A 22641-nucleotide genomic window follows, 5' to 3' on the forward strand; every position below is an offset into this window, starting at 1 on the left:
GATAGATCGCCGCCTACAAGAGCGCACCAAGGAGAGAACCCAGGAGAAAAGACCACCTCGATTGGCACCCTCTTTTCAGAGGCCCCTGTTACCAGGTAACGCTTCTTCTGCTGAAGCACCCGAACCCATGGAGGTGGATCGTCTCCGGCTGAGTCCCCGGGAGCGTGAGAAGAGAGTCGCCCGGAGGTTGTGTCTCTATTGTGGTGGCTCCAACCATTTCCGCCGGCAATGTCCCAGAAGACCGGAAAACTCCTCCACCTAGGACAGGTAAGAGAGGCCATCCTAGGTGAGAGTGATACCTCTCTACCGTTAACTGTTTCCATACAGGTGAAAGTCGGTGACAGGCAAGTCTCGGAGTTGGCGTATTTGGACTCGGGATCTGCAGGTAACTTTATTCAGCGAGACATGGCTCTCCGCCTCGGCATTCCTATACACCCCCTGCAGCATCTCCACATCATCACCACCACCATAGACGGGAGACCCCTACTAGATTCCGTTGAGGGCATTACCAGTGAGGTGGAGCTTCAGATCCGAGCTCTCCGTGCTGAGAGGATTGCCTTTTACGTGCTACCCACTCTCTCTCCGCCTTTCATGCTCGGTCTGCCATGGCTGCGTACGCATGAGCCAGTCATAGACTGGCGAAGTGGGGAGGTCCAGCGTTGGGGTTCGGCCTGCCATAGCCGTTGCCTGCTGTCCGTCCGGCCTATCCGTTTGCCTCCCTCACCTACATCCTTGCCCAGACTTCCGGAGGCCTACTGGGCATTTGCGGATGTCTTCGATAAACGAGAAGCAGAGGTCTTGCCCCCGCACAGGCCTTATGATTGTCCCATCGATTTGGTTCCAGGTGCTTCTTTTCCTACAGGACGAATCTACCCTCTGTCCCCTGCTGAGACTCAGGCGATGTCAGAATACGTCACAGACAGCTTGGCCCGGGGATTCATCCAGAGGTCCACATCCCCTGTGGGAGCCGGGTTCTTCTTCGTGAAAAAGGACGGGTCCTTGCGTCCTTGCATTGACTACCGCGGATTAAACGCTATCACGGTAAAGAATAAGTACCCACTGCCTCTTATTCCAGAACTCTTCGATCGGCTCCGGGGAGCCCGGATCTTCACCAAGCTGGACCTGCGAGGGGCTTACAACCTTGTCCGCATCCGGGCTGGTGACGAGTGGAAAACTGCCTTCAACACCCGTGATGGTCACTTCGAGTACCGGGTGATGCCCTTCGGACTGTGCAACGCACCAGCCGTTTTCCAGGAGTTCGTGAACGACGTCTTCCGTGACATGCTGTACGTATGTGTAGTGGTATTCCTGGATGACATCTTGGTTTTCTCCCCAGACCTACCCACACACAGAAGAGACGTCCGACGAGTTCTCCTTCGATTACGGGAGAACCGCTTGTATGCCAAGTATGAGAAATGCCTCTTCGAGCGGTCTTCTCTGCTGTTCCTTGGATACATCGTCTCTGACTCTGGGCTGGAGATGGATCCTAACAAGGTGTCGGCCATCATGAACTGGCCTCGGCCGGTAGGGATCAAAGCCATCCAGCAGTAGGATTCGCCAACTACTACCGGCAGTTTATCCAGCACTTCTCGGATCTGGTCAAGCCTCTCACAGCACTCACACGCAAGGGAATACCTGCTAATGGATGGACTCCAGAGGCCAAGTGTTCCTTCCAGGCACTCAAACGGGCCTTCTCCTCCGCACCAGCCCTGCACAGGCCCGTCGCTGAGAAGCAGTTCTTTCTGGAGGTGGACGCATCCTCCACAGGTGCCGGGGCCGTCCTCACGCAGAAAGCCGCCTCCGGACGCATGGTCTCTTGCGGCTTCTTTTCGAAGGCCTTTACCCCCTGTGAGCGGAATTACTCCATTGGTGACCGTGAGTTGCTTGCCATCAAGATGGCCTTGGAGGAGTGGCGTTACCTCCTAGAGGGAGCGGTGCACCCGGTGGTGATCTACATCGACCACAAGAACTTGGCCTATCTCCAGTCTGCCCAGAGGCTCAATCCTCGTCAGGCCCGTTGGTCTTTATTCTTTGCTCGGTTTGACTACCGTCTTCATTTTCGTCCCGCAGATAAGAATATCAAGGCTGACGCCCTCTCCCGGTCTTTTCTTACCAACGATCAGGAGGAGGAACCTCGTCCCATTATCGATCCATCCAAGGTGATCATGGTTGCACCGCTTCGACTGTCGCAGGTACCTCCTGGTAAGACGCTGGTGCCCGAACTGAGTCGAGAACGCATCCTTCGCTGGGGACATTCCTCCTTACTAGCCGGCCACGCGGGTCTGACAATGACTCTACAGTTGATCGGTCGGTACTACTGGTGGCCTGGGATGCGTCAAGAGGTGTCAGACTACGTCTCAGCCTGTTCTTCCTGTGCCCGCAACAAGACCCCCAAACGGCTTCCCACCGGTCAACTCTTGCCCTTGCCTATACCATCAAAACCATGGCACGATTGGACTTCATCACGGATCTCCCTACATCCTCCGGGAATACTGTCATCTGGGTCGTGGTGGACAGATTTTCCAAGATGAGTCACTTCGTTTCTCTGCCTGGTCTTCCTTCGGCACCCAAGCTGGCCGAGTTGTTTGTTCAACATATCCTCCGGTTGCATGGGTTACCCTCCAACATTGTTTCCGATAGGGGAGTACAATTCGTGTCCCGATTCTGGCGGTCCCTCTGCAGGAAACTCGATATTGCCTTGGACTTCTCTTCGGCTTATCATCCACAGTCTAACGGACAGGTGGAACGGGTAAACCAGGTGTTGGCAGGTTTTCTACGACACTTTGTCAACGCACACCACGACAACTGGACGTCCCTACTGCCTTGGGCGGAGTTCTCGTACAATAATCATGTTGGTGAGTCCTCTCGTAACACTCCATTTTTTATTGTATATGGGCAACACCCGAGGAACCCGACTCCCTTGGACATCGCAACTCCCAATCCTGCAGCAGAGGCCGTGGCTCGCGACTTCGCCAACATCTGGAACAAGACTCGTGAGGCTCTTGTGAAAGCATCCCAGCGCATGAAGGACCATGCCGACAAGAGAAGACTTGATGCCCAGATGTTTCCACCGGGAGACAAGGTATGGTTATCAGCCAAGTACGTCCGCCTTAAGGTGCCCTCCTTCAAGCTCGGACCTCGGTACATCGGACCGTTCGAGGTGTCCCGGAGACTCAACTATGTGTGCTATCGGCTACTACTGCCTCCTTCTTTGCGAATACATAATTCTTTCCACCGTTCCCTCCTCAAACCTGTGATCCTCAACCGCTTCTCCCAGGATCCGGGAGAGCGTCCTCCTCCGATTTCGGCCAATGACGAGTATGAGGTCAGTGCCATCCTGGACGTGAAGAAGAGAGGGCGTGCCACATGGTACCTGGTCGACTGGAAGGGGTTTGGTCCTGAGGAGAGGTCCTGGGAGCCGGAGGGCAACGTCCATGCTCCTCGTCTCCTACGGCGGTTCTTTGCCAGTCGCCGCCCGGGGGGGCCTGGAGGGGGGGTACTGTCACCACCTCGTAGTCCGGGGCGCCTTCTTTCTCTTCCCCGCCTGCTCTTACCTCTTCTGGTCCTGTCCTTAGTCAGCAGGGTCACGCTCCGGTCGTCCGCCGGCGCTCCGGGGTCCGTCCCTGCAGACATGCTGCCCGGGTCCTTGCTCCCATGTCTGCTGCACTTCCTCCTTTCTCTCCCTCTCCTAGGGAGTGCATAGGGGGCGGGCAGGTGAGCTCTCTGGCTTCTTAAAGGGTCAGCCCCTCCCTACTCACTGCCCCTCCTCCCAGCCTATCACCTGGAGGCTGGAGGTATATAAGGATCTCAGTCACTCCTGGACGCCGCCTGGGCAACTTCTATTATCCTGAAGTTGCTGCTCCAGGTCTTATCCTGCTAGGCTTATCAGTCCAATTTGCCTGTCTTACTCTGTGTTCCTTTTTCCCTAGGATCGAGTCTGGTCTCCACAGCATCCGGAGTCCAGTATCCTGTGTGGTTCCCTGCAGTCTTCTTCCTGCTTCCAAGTTCCACATTCTGCCCTATTTTGTTTATTAATTTCTTCCTACCTCCTAGGTCGGTTTAACACAGGTGTCTGCCTCATCGGACCCTCTATTGGTGGTCTAGGGGAAATCCCTGTATAGGGGTCACTCCAAGCCTTGGTCTCCTTAGAGGCTTTCTGGTGTTGTGGCCCTGTGGCCTTCCTTTGGGGTGTCTCCCCTAGTGTTTGTATTACTGTACAATAAAGCGTTTGAACCTGCTTTCCTGGTCTGGTTCTCCCTTCCTGGCATCAGTAACCGCTGTATTTGCGGTCCAGTGGGTCCACCTGATAGACACGTCTGTAGAGCATGACAACTACAACACACAGGCGCTAGTGGTAGGCACTGATTTCCACCTGCAAAGGGAACTCTGGATGTGCCTTCGGACCGGCCGGACTCAGCCAGCCCTGTTAACCGTGCTCTGGATTGAGGATCCTGAAGTCTTCAGTAAAAAGGTAAAGAGACTGCAACCCTGTGTCCTCGTTATTAACTGCGCCTCACATCATCGGCCCCTACACTACTGGGAAGCCCTGGGGATATACTTCACCTGTGGGAAGGTATACCATCTAGCTGCCATTCCATCACCCCAAGCAGCGTCGGTCACCCTGACCGAATTCCACAGGTGGCGTCACGAACCCTTGACAAACTTTCCTCACCCCTTTTATTGGACGCCCCTTAGCAGGGTCACGGACCGGGTCCAGCCACCATGACAGCCCCAGCACCGAGTCAGAGAGGACCGGTACCGAGTAACCCGCGGCCCTGCGTCTGGGGGCGCTCCATGTGTGCCACCTGTATGCCGCCTGAGGACCACACGGACCGTGCAGGAGAGACAGCACTACACTAAGCGCTGTCCCCCTGTGTGGTGCTGAAGCCGGCATTCATCTCTTCTCCCCCGCAGGAGAGAAGAGATGAAAGATCAAGTTTTTGTTATTTTTTGTTAAAAATAAAGTTTGCTGGTGAGTTCCCGCCTCCCATCCCCTGTGCGCCGCCCGGCCCCTTGCATAGAAATACTCACCTAGCTCCCACGATGTCTCCTCTCTCCTCTCAGCGCTGGCAGCTTCTCCTGTATGAGCGGTCACGTGGTGCCGCTTATTAGAGTAATGAATATGCGGCTCCACCCCTATGGGAGGTGGAGCCGCATATTCATCACTGTAAAGTGCGGCACCACGTGACCGCTCATACAGGAAGAGCTGTGACGCTGAGAGGATGGAAGCGCCGAGGGAACTGGGTATTTTAATGCCAGCGGGCGGGCACACAGGGGGTGGGAGGGGGGAGATTACCGGGAACTTTATTTTAAAAACAAAAAAAATAAAAAAAAAAGATTTTTCATTCTTTCTCTCCAGCGAACGCTGCTGGAGAGAAGAAATGAATGGGGCTTCAGCACCACAAGCTGGGGGGACAGCGCTTACAGTAGCGCTGTCTCCTGCATGGCACACGGACTGCACACGGACAGCATCCGTGTGTGGTACGTGTTTTACACGGACCCATTGACTTTAATGGGTCTGTGTGATCCGTGCGTTCCCACAAACACTGACATGTCTCCGTGTTTTCCAATCGGACACACGGTCTGTGAAAACACGCTGACATGTGCAGAGACACATTGATTTTAATGTGTCTACGTGAGTCAGTGTCTCCGGTACGTGAGGAAACTGTCACCTCACGTACCGGAGCCACTGACGTGTGAAACCGGCCTTAGGCCGGGGTCACACTTGCGAGTGCAATGCGAGAAACTCGCCTGAGTCTCTCATCAATACCCGGCACTTGGTTGCATAGAAATACATGTAGCCGCACACTCCAGTCCGAGTGCCGGGGGCCACTACAAATAGAGCGCATGAGGAGCTTATTAAGGTGGGATCTTTAACCATTTATCATTATCAGACTGACAACAGGTGTAGAAAAGAGCAGAAAATATTCATCTTTTTCACATATTTGCTATCATAGCAATCATTAACGTGATCCTCAGTTTTAGGCCGGGGTCACCCTGGTGTATGTTCTCTCATGTGAGGGAAATAGATCAGTTCTATACTCTGTCAGAGTGAGATCCGAGTGTCATCTTGCTGTGATCCGAATCTCTCGCATGTGTGAATCGCTGCACAGGTGTGAAGAAAACGGAAAACTTAATTTCTCCATTGTCTTGAGTCCACAGATGTCGGACTGCACTCAGATGACGTCCGAGTGCAGTCAGATGTTTCACACACACCTCTAGACTTGTATGGGTGCGTGTCAGCCACAGTCCGGAGCCATATGCCGCATGCTATGATTTTTTTTTCTCGTGCAGAATGTGCATGATAAAATAATCGCAGATGTGCACTGCGATAACATTGTGCCGAGTGCTATCCAATAAAACATCAGCTAAAATTCACCCGATGTATAAGTGAACCCCCAGGGTCACAGTGAACATTAAAGGGGTTGTCTCGTACTGTGCATTTCCACAGGCCAGTGACATCATTGATGCAGAACCCCTTTAACTTGCATGAACCCATCCTAAAACTTGTAGTTAGTGGCACAGCTCGGCTTGGTCCTTTTGGACCCGTTGTCCCTGAATCCATAAGAGAAAACCTCTTTGTCTCTTGTATAAAATCGGAGGCACATGGAGGTAGAGGACGGGCTCATAGGTTTGTCCAGCCATCGTACACCCATGTGCATGCTGCCTAAATGAGCGCCTTTCCTTTTCTGGCAGAAATGGGGGCACCATATATTTGCCAACTCTCCCAAAAAGTCTGTAAGGCTTTTAAAAAAAATGGTGGGGGGGGGGAGACATCCCAGAAAAGATGAAGAGCCCTGGTGTCCAAACATAAAAAGGGGCCAAGAAATTGGGCTCAGAGGGGGCTGTAAAGGGGGCGTGGTTAGGTAAATTGTTGCCACTGCACCCTGGGACCGCCCAGAAGTTATACAGGTTGGACAGTGTGCATTTTTAGAGAGAGACCTTGGATATTCCCCAGTACGATGCGCAATTCTTATTGTGTCACCCTATGTTCCTCTATCCGTAGGTGATGGGCGTGCAGTGAACCCTTGGGGTCTCCTACAGTGCAGCCATACCCCGGGGGTCTCATACAGTGCGGCCATCCCTCGGGGGTCTCCTACAGTGCAGCCATCTCCCGGGAGTCTCCTACAGTGCAGCCATCCCCGGGGGTCTCCTACAGTGCGGCCATCCCCCGGGGGTCTCCTACAGTGCGGCCATCCCCCGGGGGTCTCCTACAGTGCAGCCATCCCCCGAGGGTCTCCCACAGTGCAGCCATCTCCCGGGGGTCTCCCACAGTGCAGCCATCCCCCGGGGGTCTCCTACAGTGCAGCCATCCCCCGAGGGTCTCATACAGTGCAGCCATCCCCCGGGGGTCTCCCACAGTGCAGCCATCCCTCGGGGGTCTCCTACAGTGCGGCCATCCCCCGGGGGTCTCCTACAGTGCGGCCATCCCCCGGGGGTCTCCCACAGTGCGGCCATCCCCCGGGGGTCTCCTACAGTGCGGCCATCCCCCGGGGGTCTCCTACAGTGCGGCCATCCCCCGGTGGTCTCCTACAGTGTGGCCATCCCACAGTGCAGCCATCCCCCGGGGGTCTCCTACAGTGTGGCCATCCCCCGGGGGTCTCCCACAGTGCGGCCATCCCCCGGTGGTCTCCTACAGTGCGGCCATCCCACAGTGCAGCCATCCCCCGGGGGTCTCCTACAGTGCGGCCATCCCCCGGGGTCTCCTACAGTGCGGCCATCCCCCGGGGTCTCCTACAGTGTGGCCATCCCCCGGGGGTCTCCTACAGTGCGGCCATCCCCCGGGGGTCTCCTACAGTGCAGCCATCCCCCGGGGGTCTCCCACAGTGCAGCCATCCCCCGGGGGTCTCCTACAGTGCGGCCATCCCCCGGGGGTCTCCTACAGTGCGGCCATCCCCCGGGGTCTCCTACAGTGCGGCCATCCCCCGGGGGTCTCCTACAGTGCGGCCATCCCCCGGGGGTCTCCTACAGTGCAGCCATCCCCCGGGGGTCTCCTACAGTGCGGCCATCCCCCGGGGGTCTCCCACGGTTCAGCCATGCTGTGCCCTGCTCCCGGCTCCACGCCCGTGTCGTCATGGAGACGCGTCCTTCCTGCTTCCATGGTAACCGCCTTGTGTTGCCGGCAGGAGATGAGCTGCTGAGATCGGCGCAGGGAATCCTCACTCCAGACCTCCGCACCAGGTATCCTGCTGGCTGTTTTGGGTAGAAAAGGTTTTGCTGCTGCAGAACCTCTTGAGTAAAAAGTATCTAGCTAGAAGTATCTAAAAAGAACTGGGAACACTGTGTATCTCAGGCCTGTGAGAGTATATAAGGGGCCCAGGGTGAGGTAGGATTGCTGGGAGCGTCGGTGATAATTGGGCCCCTGCTCCTGATGGGCGATACAACACAGGGGCCACATAGCAGGACAATGGAGGCACTAGATGAGTGACATGGATGAAGGTTGGGGGGGGGGGGGCAGTATGGTGCCAGCAGAGAGGAGATAAATGGTTAAACCAGCAGAGGGGTAGTTCTGATTGGAGGAGATCCAGTGACTTATGGTGATCTGTTTGGGACACGGGATGTGGTGAGCGTCCTCCCGACCAAACATTGTCACTTGTTTCTATCGTTATTGTAGATAGCAAGAGGTGACCCCAAATTTGTGCAAGGACTCTGCAATGGGGACATATGGAGGGGTGCAGAGAGGCCTCGGGGTCCTGCCCAGCACGGTGTACCCCCTGTACATCTGTAACCTCTGCTGAGCCGGAATGTGTTCTCAATACAGAGAGGGGCGAAGAGCGGCTACCAGTCATCCAGTGGGGCCCAGTATCTCCAGGCAAATCCAACTGCGTAATCGTTCTCTTCCCTGAAACCGGGGAACAGCCGTCAGACCCCCATACACACTAGGCAGTTGCCCGTTGTTGCCAAAATCTGACCTTAATCTGATCCTTCCACAATTTTTTAAAACAATTTAAAGTGGTTTTCCATTTCAATAACATTGATGACCTATCGTTAGAAAAGGCAGTGAATATAGCAGTGGAGGTCTGACGCCCTGCTCCCCCACCTACGACGCCGTACCTCCACCTATTACTCCCTGCTCCCCCACCTACAATGCCCTACGCATCCACCTATGATGCCTTGCACCCCCACCTATGATGCCCTGCTCGTCCACCTATGACTCCCTGCTCCCCCACCTATGACACCCCCGCCCCCACCCATCATGCCCTGCACCTCCACCTATTTCTCCCTGCTTCCCCACCTATGACGCCCTCCGCCCCACCTATGACTCCCTACTCCCCCTCCTATGACGCCCCACACCCCCACCTATGACGCCTCGCACCCCCACCCCCACCTATGATGCCCTGCTCGTCCACCTATGACTCCCTGCTCCCCCTCCTATGATGCCCTGCATCCCAACCTATGACGCCCCGCACCCCCACCCCACTTATGATGCCCTGCTCGTCCACCTATGACTCCCTGCTCCCCCACCTATGACATCCCGCACCTCCATCTATGACGCCCTGCACCTCCACCTACAACGCCGCACCTCCACCTATTACTCCCTGCTCCCCAACCTATGATGCCCTGCACCTCCACCTATGACTCCCTGCTCCCCCTCCTATGATGACCTACACCCCCACCTATGACGCCCCGCACCCCCACCTATGATGCTCTACTCGTCCACCTATGACTCCCTGCTCCCCCACCTATGACACCCCTTACCTCCACCTATGACACCCTGCTCCCCCACTTACGATGCCCTGCACCTCCACCTATGACTCCCTGCTCCCCCACCTATGACGCCTTGCACCCCCACCTATGACTCCCTGCTCCCTCTCCTATGACACCCCGCACCCCCACCTATGATGCCTCGCACCCCCACCTATGACGCCTCACACCCCCACATCCACCTATGATGCCCTGCTCGTCCACCTATGACTCCCTGCTCCCCCACCTATGACTCCCTGCTCCCCCTCCTATGACGCCCCACACCCACCTATGATGCCCTGCTCATCCACCTATGACTCCCTGCTCCCCCACCTATGATGCCCCACACCCCCACCTATGACGCCTCACACCCCCACCTCCACCTATGATGCCCTGCTCATCCACCTATGACTCCCTGCTCCCCCACCTATGATGCCCCACACCCCATCCCTGACGCCTCACACCCCCACCTCCACCTATGACTTCCTGCTCCCCCATCTATGACTCCCTGCTCCCCCACCTATGATGCCCCACACCCCCACCTATGACACCTCACACCTCCACCCCACCTATGATGCCCTGCTCATCCACCTATGACTCCCTGCTCCCCCACCTATGATGCCCCACACCCCATCCCTGACGCCTCACACCCCCACCTATGATGCCCTGCTTGTCCACCTATGACACCCTGCTCCCCCACCTATGACGCCCTGCACCTCCACCTACGATGCCGCACCTCCACCTATTACTCCCTGCTCCCCCACCTACGATGCCCTGCACCTCCACTTATTACTCCCTGCTCTCCCACCTATGACGCCCTGCACCCCCATCCCCACCTATGATCCCCTGCACCCCTGCCCCCACCTATGATGCCCTGTTCATCCACCTATAACTCCCTGCTCCCCCACCTATGACACCCCACACCTCCACCTATGATGCCCTGCTCTCCCACCTACGATGCCCTGCACCTCCACCTATTACTCCCTGGTCCCCTACCTATGACACCCTCCGCCCCCTCCTATGACTCCCTACTCCCCCTCCTATGACTCCCTACTCCCCCTCCTATGACGCCCCACACCCCTACCTATGACGCCTTGCACCCCCACCCCCACCTATGATGCCCTGCTCGTCCACCTATGACTCCCTGCTCCCCCACCTATGACGCCCTGCACCTCCACCTATTACTCCCTGCTCCCCTACCTATGACGCCCTCCGCCCCCTCCTATGACTCCCTACTCCCCCTCCTATGACGCCCCACACCTCCACCTATGACGCCTCGCACCCCCACCCCCACCTATGATGCCCTGCTCGTCCACCTATGACTCCCTGCTCCCCCACCTATGACACCCCGCACCCCCACCTTTGACACCCCGCATCCCCACCTATGACTCCCTGCTCCCCCCTATGACGCCCCACACCTATGACGCCTCGCACCCCCATCTATGATGCCCTGCTCATCCACCTATGATGCCCTGCTCCCCCACCTATGACGCCCTGCACCTCCACCTACGACGCCCTGCACCTCCACCTACGACGCCACACCTCCACCTATTACTCCCTGCTCCCCACCTATGACGCCCTGCACTCCCACCTATGACGCCCCGCACGCCCACCTCCATCTATGATGCCCTGCTCGTCCACCTATGACTCCCTGCTCCCCCACGTATGACTCCCTGCTCCCCCTCCTATGATGCCCCACACCCCCACCTACGATGCCCTGCTCGTCCACCTATGACGCCCTGCACCTCCACCTACGACGCCGCACCTCCACCTATTACTCCCTGCTTCCCCACCTACGATGCCCTGCACCTCCACCTATTACTCCCTGCTCCCCCACCTATGACGCCCTGCACCCCCACCCATGATGTCCTGCACCCCCACCTATGACGCCCCGCACCCCACCCCCACCTATGATGCCCTCCTCGTCCACCTATGACTTCCTGCTCCCCCACCTATGACACCCCGCACCTCCACCTATGACGCCCTGCTCCCCCACCTATGATGCCCTGCACCTCCACCTACGACGCCGCACCTTCACCTATTACTCCCCCACCTACGATGCCCTGCATCTCCACCTATTACTCCCTGCTCCCCACCTATGACGCCCTGCACCCCCACCTATGACTCCCTGCTCCCCCTCCTATGACGCCCCGCACCCCACCTATGACGTCCTGCTCGTCCACCTATGACACCCTGCTCCCCCACCTATGACGCCCCACACCCCCACCTATGACATCCTGCTCGTCCACCTATGACACCCCGCACCCCCACCTATGAAGCCCTGTTCGTCCACTTATGACGCTCTGCTCGTCCACCTATGACCAGGGATTCAAGCTTCAGGAGGCTAATTTGCATATTCCAGGTGCCTTCTGGGAGAAGCGAAGTCTCCCTAAGCTAGAAGATCGTTGGGTACAGCCGGGACCAGCTGCTTCGAAAGCATCACCAAACCAGGGATTCAAGCTTCAGGAGGCTAATTTGCATATTCCAGGTGCCTTCTGGGAGAAGCGAAGTCTCCCTAAGCTAGAAGATCGTTGGGTACAGCCGGGACCAGCTGCTTCGAAAGCATCACCAAACCAGGGATTCAAGCTTCAGGAGGCTAATTTGCATATTCCAGGTGCCTTCTGGGAGAAGCGAAGTCTCCCTAAGCTAGAAGATCGTTGGGTACAGCCGGGACCAGCTGCTTCGAAAGCATCACCAAACCAGGGATTCAAGCTTCAGGAGGCTAATTTGCATATTCCAGGTGCCTTCTGGGAGAAGCGAAGTCTCCCTAAGCTAGAAGATCGTTGGGTACAGCCGGGACCAGCTGCTTCGAAAGCATCACCAAACCAGGGATTCAAGCTTCAGGAGGCTAATTTGCATATTCCAGGTGCCTTCTGGGAGAAGCGAAGTCTCCCTAAGCTAGAAGATCGTTGGGTACAGCCGGGACCAGCTGCTTCGAAAGCATCACCAAACCAGGGATTCAAGCTTCAGGAGGCTAATTTGCATATTCCAGGTGCCTTCTGGGAGAAGCGAAGTCTCCCTAAGCTAGAAGATCGTTGGGTACAGCCGGGACCAGCTGCTTCGAAAGCATCACCAAACCGCGCGCCTTACGGCGCGCGAATTTTTGCCTGTAGGACATTATTGCAAGAGAGCTTGGCTGAGTAGATTACACAAGAAGGAAAACACACAGCAAGTCAGCAGGATCTAGGAGCAACATGGCAGATGTGACAACCTACATGGTGAGCTGCAGCATGTGCTACATGTTCACAGATCGACCAGAAGAAGAATCCAATTTCACCTGTCAGAAGTGTAGACTAGTGGCCCTTTTAGAAGAAAAGGTGCGGGGTCTGGAAGAAAGAATAGCAACTTTGAAACTCATCAAAGAGAATGAAGACTTTCTAGACAGAACAGAAGCATCTCTACTGGTCACAGAAGGTGCAAAAAGTGTCAGAGAACCTCCAAAAGCAGATGAGTGGAAGCATGTGACCAAAAGAAGCAAGAAGACCATGGAGAAATCACCAACCACACAACTGAAGAACCGATATCAAATCTTTGTAGAGGATGAAGATGGCACACCTAAGAATGAAGCAATACCAGCAAGCAAAAAAGAAAAGGGCACACAGCAACAAGTGACAGCAAAAAGTGCAGCCAAGAAGCAACGAAGAGTGGTGGTGGTGGGAGACTCACTACTGAGAGGCACCGAAGCAGCCATCTGCAGACCGGACATAACTGCAAGAGAAGTATGCTGCCTTCCAGGTGCGATGATCAAGGATGTGACCGATAGGATACCAAAGCTCTTCAGCTCCAAGGACGTCCACCCATTTCTTCTGATACATGTTGGCACCAATGACACGGCAAGGAAGGACCTACCGACAATCTGCAAGGACTTTGAAGAGTTGGGGAAGAAAGTAAAGGAACTGGATGCACAGGTAGTTTTTTCTTCTATCCTTCCAGTAGACGGGCATGGCACCAGGAGATGGAACAGGATCCTTGATGCAAACAACTGGCTAAGACGATGGTGCAGACAACAAGGATTTGGATTCCTGGACCACGGTGTGAATTACTGGTATGATGGACTCCTCGCCAGAGACGGACTACACCTCAACAAACCTGGGAAACACACATTCGCCAGAAGACTCGCTACACTCATCAGGAGGGCGTTAAACTAGAAGAAGAGGGGACGGGAAGAAAAACATTAGACTCGAACAAAGACGACCCAGGAAAACATACTCAGAAGGGAGGTAAGAACATTTCTAAAACAATCCACAGTGAGGAGATTGGAACAAAACAAAATCCTCTAAACTGCATGCTCGCAAACGCCAGAAGCCTGACAAACAAGATGGAAGAACTAGAAGCAGAAATATCTACAGGTAACTTTGACATAGTGGGAATAACCGAGACATGGTTAGATGAAAGCTATGACTGGGCAGTTAACTTACAGGGTTACAGTCTGTTTAGAAAGGATCGTAAAAATCGGAGAGGAGGAGGGGTTTGTCTCTATGTAAAGTCTTGTCTAAAGTCCACTTTAAGGGAGGATATTAGCGAAGGGAATGAGGATGTCGAGTCCATATGGGTTGAAATTCATGGAGGGAAAAATGGTAACAAAATTCTCATTGGGGTCTGTTACAAACCCCCAAATATAACAGAAAGCATGGAAAGTCTACTTCTAAAGCAGATAGATGAAGCTGCAACCCATAATGAGGTCCTGGTTATGGGGGACTTTAACTACCCGGATATTAACTGGGAAACAGAAACCTGTGAAACCCATAAAGGCAACAGGTTTCTGCTAATAACCAAGAAAAATTATCTTTCACAATTGGTGCAGAATCCAACCAGAGGAGCAGCACTTTTAGACCTAATACTATCTAATAGACCTGACAGAATAACAAATCTGCAGGTGGTCGGGCATCTAGGAAATAGCGACCACAATATTGTACAGTTTCACCTGTCTTTCACTAGGGGGACTTGTCAGGGAGTCACAAAAACATTGAACTTTAGGAAGGCAAAGTTTGAACAGCTTAGAGATGCCCTTAATCTGGTAGACTGGGACAATATCCTCAGAAATGAGAATACAGATAATAAATGGGAAATGTTTAAGAACATCCTAAATAGGCAGTGTAAGCGGTTTATACCTTGTGGGAATAAAAGGACTAGAAATAGGAAAAACCCAATGTGGCTAAACAAAGAAGTAAGACAGGCAATTAACAGTAAAAAGAAAGCATTTGCACTACTAAAGCAGGATGGCACCATTGAAGCTCTAAAAAACTATAGGGAGAAAAATACTTTATCTAAAAAACTAATTAAAGCTGCCAAAAAGGAAACAGAGAAGCACATTGCTAAGGAGAGTAAAACTAATCCCAAACTGTTCTTCAACTATATCAATAGTAAAAGAATAAAAACTGAAAATGTAGGCCCCTTAAAAAATAGTGAGGAAAGAATGGTTGTAGATGACGAGGAAAAAGCTAACATATTAAACACCTTCTTCTCCACGGTATTCACGGTGGAAAATGAAATGCTAGGTGAAATCCCAAGAAACAATGAAAACCCTATATTAAGGGTCACCAATCTAACCCAAGAAGAGGTGCGAAACCGGCTAAATAAGATTAAAATAGATAAATCTCCGGGTCCGGATGGCATACACCCACGAGTACTAAGAGAACTAAGTAATGTAATAGATAAACCATTATTTCTTATTTTTAGTGACTCTATAGCGACAGGGTCTGTTCCGCAGGACTGGCGCATAGCAAATGTGGTGCCAATATTCAAAAAGGGCTCTAAAAGTGAACCTGGAAATTATAGGCCAGTAAGTCTAACCTCTATTGTTGGTAAAATATTTGAAGGGTTTCTGAGGGATGTTATTCTGGATTATCTCAATGAGAATAACTGTTTAACTCCATATCAGCATGGGTTTATGAGAAATCGCTCCTGTCAAACCAATCTAATCAGTTTTTATGAAGAGGTAAGCTATAGACTGGACCACGGTGAGTCATTGGACGTGGTATATCTCGATTTTTCCAAAGCGTTTGATACCGTGCCGCACAAGAGGTTGGTACACAAAATGAGAATGCTTGGTCTGGGGGAAAATGTGTGTAAATGGGTTAGTAACTGGCTTAGTGATAGAAAGCAGAGGGTGGTTATAAATGGTATAGTCTCTAACTGGGTCGCTGTGACCAGTGGGGTACCGCAGGGGTCAGTATTGGGACCTGTTCTCTTCAACATATTCATTAATGATCTGGTAGAAGGTTTACACAGTAAAATATCGATATTTGCAGATGATACAAAACTATGTAAAGCAGTTAATACAAGAGAAGATAGTATTCTGCTACAGATGGATCTGGATAAGTTGGAAACTTGGGCTGAAAGGTGGCAGATGAGGTTTAACAATGATAAATGTAAGGTTATACACATGGGAAGAGGGAATCAATATCACCATTACACACTGAACGGGAAACCACTGGGTAAATCTGACAGGGAGAAGGACTTGGGGATCCTAGTTAATGATAAACTTACCTGGAGCAGCCAGTGCCAGGCAGCAGCTGCCAAGGCAAACAGGATCATGGGGTGCATTAAAAGAGGTCTGGATACACATGATGAGAGCATTATACTGCCTCTGTACAAATCCCTAGTTAGACCGCACATGGAGTACTGTGTCCAGTTTTGGGCACCGGTGCTCAGGAAGGATATAATGGAACTAGAGAGAGTACAAAGGAGGGCAACAAAATTAATAAAGGGGATGGGAGAACTACAATACCCAGATAGATTAGCGAAATTAGGATTATTTAGTCTAGAAAAAAGACGACTGAGGGGCGATCTAATAACCATGTCTAAGTATATAAGGGGACAATACAAATATCTCGCTGAGGATCTGTTTATACCAAGGAAGGTGACGGGCACAAGGGGGCATTCTTTGCGTCTGGAGGAGAGAAGGTTTTTCCACCAACATAGAAGAGGATTCTTTACTGTTAGGGCAGTGAGAATCTGGAATTGCTTGCCTGAGGAGGTGGTGATGGCGAACTCAGTCGAGGGGTTCAAGAGAGGCCTGGATGTCTTCCTGGAGCAGAACAATATTGTATCATACAATTATTAGGTTCTGTAGAAGGACGTAGATCTGGGTATTTATTATGATGGAATATAGGCTGAACTGGATGGACAAATGTCTTTTTTCGGCCTTACTAACTATGTTACTATGTTACTATGTTACTATGACGCCCCGCTCCCCCACCTATGACGCCCCGCTCGTCCACCTATGACATTCTGCTCCCCCACCTATGACGCCTCGCACCCCCACCCCCACCTATGACGCCCTGCACCTCCACCTATGACGCCGCACCTCCACCTATTACTCCCTGCTCCCCCACCTATGACGCCCTGCACCCCACCCATGATGTCCTGCACCCCCACCTATGACGCCCCGCACCCCACCCCCACCTATGATGCCCTGCTCGTCCACCTATGACTTCCTGCTCCCCCACCTATGACACCCCGCACCTCCACCTATGACACCCTGCTCCCCCACCTATGATGCCCTGCACCTCCACCTACGACGCCACACCTTCACCTATTACTCCCTGCTCCCCCACCTACGATGCCCTGCATCTCCACCTATTACTCCCTGCTCCCCCACCTACGACGCCCCGCTCGTCCACCTATGACGCTTTGCTCCCCCACCTATGACACCCCACACCCCCACCTATGACGCCCCGCTCCCCCACCTATGACGCCCCGCTCGTCCACCTATGACATTCTGCTTCCCCACCTATGACGCCTCGCACCCCCACCCCCACCTATGATGCCCTGCTCGTCCACCTATGACGCCCTGCACCTCCACCTATGACGCCGCACCTCCACCTATTACTCCCTGCTCCCCCACCTATGATGCCCTGCACCGCCACTCATGATGTCCTGCACCCCCACCTATGACGCCCCGCACCCCACCCCCACCTATGATGCCCTGCTCGTCCACCTGTGACTTCCTGCTCCCCCACCTATGACACCCCGCACCTCCACCTATGACACCCTGCTCCCCCACCTATGATGCCCTGCACCTCCACCTACGACGCCACACCTTCACCTATTACTCCCTGCTCCCCCACCTACGATGCCCTGCATCTCCACCTATTACTCCCTGCTCCCCCACCTACGATGCCCTGCATCTCCACCTATTACTCCCTGCTCCCCCACCTACGATGCCCTGCATCTCCACCTATTACTCCCTGCTCCCCACCTATGACGCCCTGCACCCCCACCTATGACTCCCTGCTCCCCCTCCTATGACGCCCCGCACCCCACCTATGACGTCCTACTTGTCCACCTATGACACCCTGCTCCCCCACCTATGACGCCCCGCTCGTCCACCTATGACGCCCTGCTCCCCCACCTGTGACACCCCACACCCCCACCTATGACATCCTGCTCGTCCACCTATGACGCCCCGCTCCTCCACCTATGACACACTACTTGTCCACCTATGACGCCCTGCTCGTCCATCTATGACGCCTCGCACCCCCACCTATGATGAATTGAATTCCACCCTCTCGATCCTTATGACCCCCCATCGGGCACAGTTGAGTGGCTCCCATTTAGATTAGATAGTCGGCCAATCCAGCTGAAATGGGCAAGTTCTAACTTTTCTCTGATGTGTGTGGAGGTCTCATGGATAGGCCATGAATACCAGTCATATAGTAAGAATCCCTTTAAGCTGGAGAACGTTGTGCAGATTATGGTCTATTCACACCATATTTGTGATGCACCGTATACTGAAATACGCTATATATCTTTAAGACTCCATTAGCCAAATGGAGAATAAGAGGGTCATTTTGGCTTTTTGGGGGGCACCTGGGGCCGCAGTTTCTTCTATCTGGTCTTCAAACCTGCCCTTGATCATCTTATCTCAGTAAAGAGAAATAGACAAGCAGCAGTGAATATGGTCTATCTTAGCTTGTTCTGATTTTCTATTTGTGGGCAGAACCTACCTATGTTTTGTGATATTCTCTTCACGTTCTTTATGACTTTCCTACATTACCTTTAATGCTGTTACTACTATGTACTAAATATTACATTTGTTCCTGGTAGTTTATTGGATATCAAACCTTGTTAATTTGCTGTATCTGTAATATATCTGATCCTTTATATCTCCACAATAAACTTTATTTGGTTTAATAAAAGTTCTGTACCCTGATCTAGGGTCCTAATAGTCAGCCCCCCATTTTAAACCCAAGTGAAATAGTATGGAAAGATTCATTTCTAAGATCATCTATTCCTCTATCAATCACCCTGTTGGTAACGGACACTTTTTTCATCCATGCCACATGCTTGTGTGATTACATGCCCACCCTACGCAGTATGTATGTCCGTCCCGTCCTTGTCTGCTAGCATTATATGTCATCGGCAGGAGGTGATTTCTGCACAGCGTTGTACATGTATTTCAACCAAGCCAAGAGGGATTTGACTGTGATTGATAGCCACTCTCCAACACTAATGGGTGGAATCAGAGAAACCTATGATCATGGCCATATAACCCAGCACCACGATCTGGACTGATCACCAATGGGGGCTAAAGCTGAAAGAAAAAAGGAAAATACATTTGAGGCGGTCTTCACCAGCCTTGTTGGCTCCCATTTAGACTAGATAGTCGGCCAATACAGCAACCACCATCACCAATCCAGTAACCAAAGAAGCAGCGCTAGAGCGGCGCCTTTGACAAGTAAAGCTGACCATACACATTAGATAGCTGTCGGTGGAACGTTCCTGTGTTCTACATGTTAGAAGAATCGTCTCCCTGGATCCACCCAGCAGATCCTTACATTCCCAGAAGTAAGCTGACAAGGGGCCGTCAGGTGTCCCCATTCACATCAGGTGGTCGGCCGATCCCGGCAGGTTCAGACAACTTTTATCTAATGTGTATGGGGCCTGTAGATTATTGTGTAAAAGAAAACAACAAAAGAAGAAAGTATTTTCCCCATTAATTTTTGTGTATTCTTCCTTATGTAAAGCTCACAAAATCCTGAGATAGTGCTAGACTAGACATGAAGCTCCAAAGTGTGGAAGATCTGTTCCTCTCCCTACCGCACAGGTAGGATGATAAATGCACTAGGTACTAGATTAGTAAAGTTACCCTCCCGCCGGTGTATACTGTGTGATACCATTGTCTCACCATCTATTGTGAATGGTCTTTAATCATTGATAAGTCTGTGTGTTGTTAATAGATGAGGACAAGCCTAGCACCGCCATCGCCCCATCACCCACACTCTTTTCTTTCCAGTCCCGGATCCTATACTTCAGCTGACGATGGCCCGGCTTGTCCAACTTCCACCAAAGTTTCTCCCTAAGGAATGGAACCTTGCCAACCAAACCCAGTATGCTAGTGCGGAAGTTCAGAGGTCGAGATCTGAAAGGCTGGTGGACGAAAGTCAGAGACTGGTTGATGAAGTTGAAAAAACAACACAGAAAACGCAAAATGATGTCAACAAGAAACTAGGTAGGATTTGTGCAGCAGCTTCTCCTATGGTAAAATCCATCTCCACTCTGAAGTCTGCATTAACATGAAAAAGTTGAGTAACTTTGTAAATACATTTTATTACTTAAAAGGGTTGTCCTTGGGATAGAAATGACTTTTCAAAGGGCCCAAACTGATAAAAAAAATTGAAGTCATGGTGACCACAATCACCGATTCTATTCCAATACTTAGTTTTTGGGTTTTACCCTTAGGCCACATTCACACGCTCAGTATTTGGTCAGTATTTTACCTCAGTATTTGTAAGCCAAAACTAGGAGTGGGTGATAAAAACAGAAGTGGTGACGGGTTTCTATTATACTTTTCCTCTGATTCTTCCACTCCTGGTTTTGGCTTACAAATACTGAGGTAAAATACTGACCAAATACTGACCGTGTGAATGTGGTCTTAGAATTGCATTAGATACGGAATGTCTGCAGGTAAATAAATGCACATGCGCTCCAGAAACGCACCAAAACAGATGGACATCACATATGACTGTATAAATAAAGTTTTGTAAAAGCCAAATACCAGGAAGTATCAATAACCGAGCATGACAGCAAAAAGAGAAAGGAAAAAAGCAACATCAAAAACACAATAAAAATGCTTAAAAAATTTTATGGAAAAAAGCACATGTAATCTACAAAAATGCTACAAATAGTCTGCGACACTAAAAATTCACCAAATACTCTGTGTGAACGTAGCCCTATCACTGGTCTTTACATCCTGGTATCTTCTTTACACAAAGGCATTTGAACCATTTTTGGGGTGTCAGAGCTCAATTTGTCACAACGGTGAATAAATGTACGTGTGTGCTTGTGTATACATGTTACAGTTGTGTGCCTATATGTGTGTAAATGGATAGAGAGAGAGTCTTTGAGCTGGAGAGAGAGTGCATGTCTTTATAACCGCGGAAAGCGCACTACGACCTTCCCCTTGCAGGATGACAAGGAGTACGATTGGCTGAGGAGATTATGGCACGTTTGGGCGTCACCATGGCACTCCAAGCACAATCGGTGCACATCTGGTGCTGACAAAGGGACAAGCCTCCCCGGATCCCTGATGTTCGACCTGTTACAGTTGGTGCAAAAATGGCTGCAGCCCGACACCTGTTCTCCTTCCAGCACAGGTGGTGGAACGATTTATCAACTCACTACCTAATTCTGTGCAAAGCTGGGTTGCCTTAGGAGATTCCCAGAATGCAGATGAGCTTGTGAGCTACGTGGGGAGATACTTGGCCATGGAGAACTCCCTCTGCAATCAAAGGGAGCCTAAGGTCACATTTCTGAGAGACCCAAAAGAATCATAGAATGTTAGAGTTGGAAAGGATCTCAGGGGTCATCATGTCCAACCCCCTGATCAATGCAGGATTCACTAAATCATCTCAGACAGATGCCTGAGCAGCCTTTGTTTGAAGACTTCCATTATAAGAGTACTCACCAACTCTCATAGCAACCTGTTCCACTTGTTGATCAACCTCACTGTGAAAAAGTTTTTTCTAATATCTAATCTGTATCTTCTCCCTTTCAGTTTAATTCCATTGCTTCCTGTGTTTCCATGTGCAAATGAGAAAGAGGATGATCCCTCTACACTGTGACATCCCTTCAGATATTTGTAGACAGCTATTAAGTCTCCTCTTAGTCTTCTTTTTTGAATTTCTAAAGATTCCCAGATCCTGTAACCATTCATTGTAGGACACATAGTTTGCAGTCCACTTAGTATCCTGGTAGCTGTTCTCTAAACTTGCTCCAGTTCTTCAATGTCTTTTTATTTAAATTTGGTGCCCAGAACTGGACACAGTATTCCAAATGAGGTCTGACCAAGGAGGAGTAGAGGGGATAATTACTTCACGGGATCTAGACTCTATGCTTCTCTTAATACATTTTAGAATTGTGTTTTTGCTGCTACATCACACTGTTGACTAATATGCAGTCTGTGATCTATTAGTATACCCAAGTCTTTTTCACACGTGCTGTTGCTTAGGTCTATTCCTCCCATTTTGTAGATGTCATTTTTGTTTTTATTGCCCAGATGTAGAATCTTCCATTTCTCCCTGTTAAATACCATTCTGTCAGTTGCTACCCATTGTTCAAGCTTATCTTGATCATCCTGAATCCTTTTTCTGTCTTTTCTAGTGTTAAGGTACCGTCACATTTAGCGACGCTGCAGCGATCTAGACAACGATCCCGATCGCTGCAGCGTCACTGTGTGGTTGCTGGAGAGCTGTCACACAGACAGCTCTCCAGCGACCAACTATGCGAAGTCCCCTGGTAACCAGGGTAAACATCGGGTTACTAAGCGCAGGGCCGCGCTTAGTAACCCGATGTTTACCCTGGTTACCAGCGTAAACGTAAAAAAAAAAAAAAACACTACATACTTACATTCCGGTGTCTGTCCCCCGGCGCTGTGCTTCTCTGCACTGTGTAAGCGCCGGCCGGAAAGCAGAGCACAGCGGTGACGTCACCGCTGTGCTTTCCGGCCACAGT

At 51.6% G+C, this 22641-nt stretch overlaps 1 protein-coding gene across 1 annotated transcript in view; it reads left to right on the forward strand.

Annotated features, from left to right (window-relative positions):
• The first annotated feature begins 8104 nt into the window (after window positions 1–8104).
• The window catches only part of TEKT1 (tektin 1), a 37532-nt gene continuing 22995 nt past the window's right edge, over window positions 8105–22641 (forward strand). Inside the window, exons 1-2 of the mRNA XM_069761385.1 lie at window positions 8105–8181; window positions 19925–20140. Of these exons, the coding sequence (XP_069617486.1) occupies window positions 19951–20140 (190 nt within the window). The 5' untranslated portion in view covers window positions 8105–8181; window positions 19925–19950. The remainder of the gene's footprint in view (window positions 8182–19924; window positions 20141–22641) is intronic.

The sequence above is a fragment of the Ranitomeya imitator genome, chromosome 3 (genome assembly GCF_032444005.1).
Source record: "Ranitomeya imitator isolate aRanImi1 chromosome 3, aRanImi1.pri, whole genome shotgun sequence".
NCBI lineage: Eukaryota > Metazoa > Chordata > Amphibia > Anura > Dendrobatidae > Ranitomeya > Ranitomeya imitator.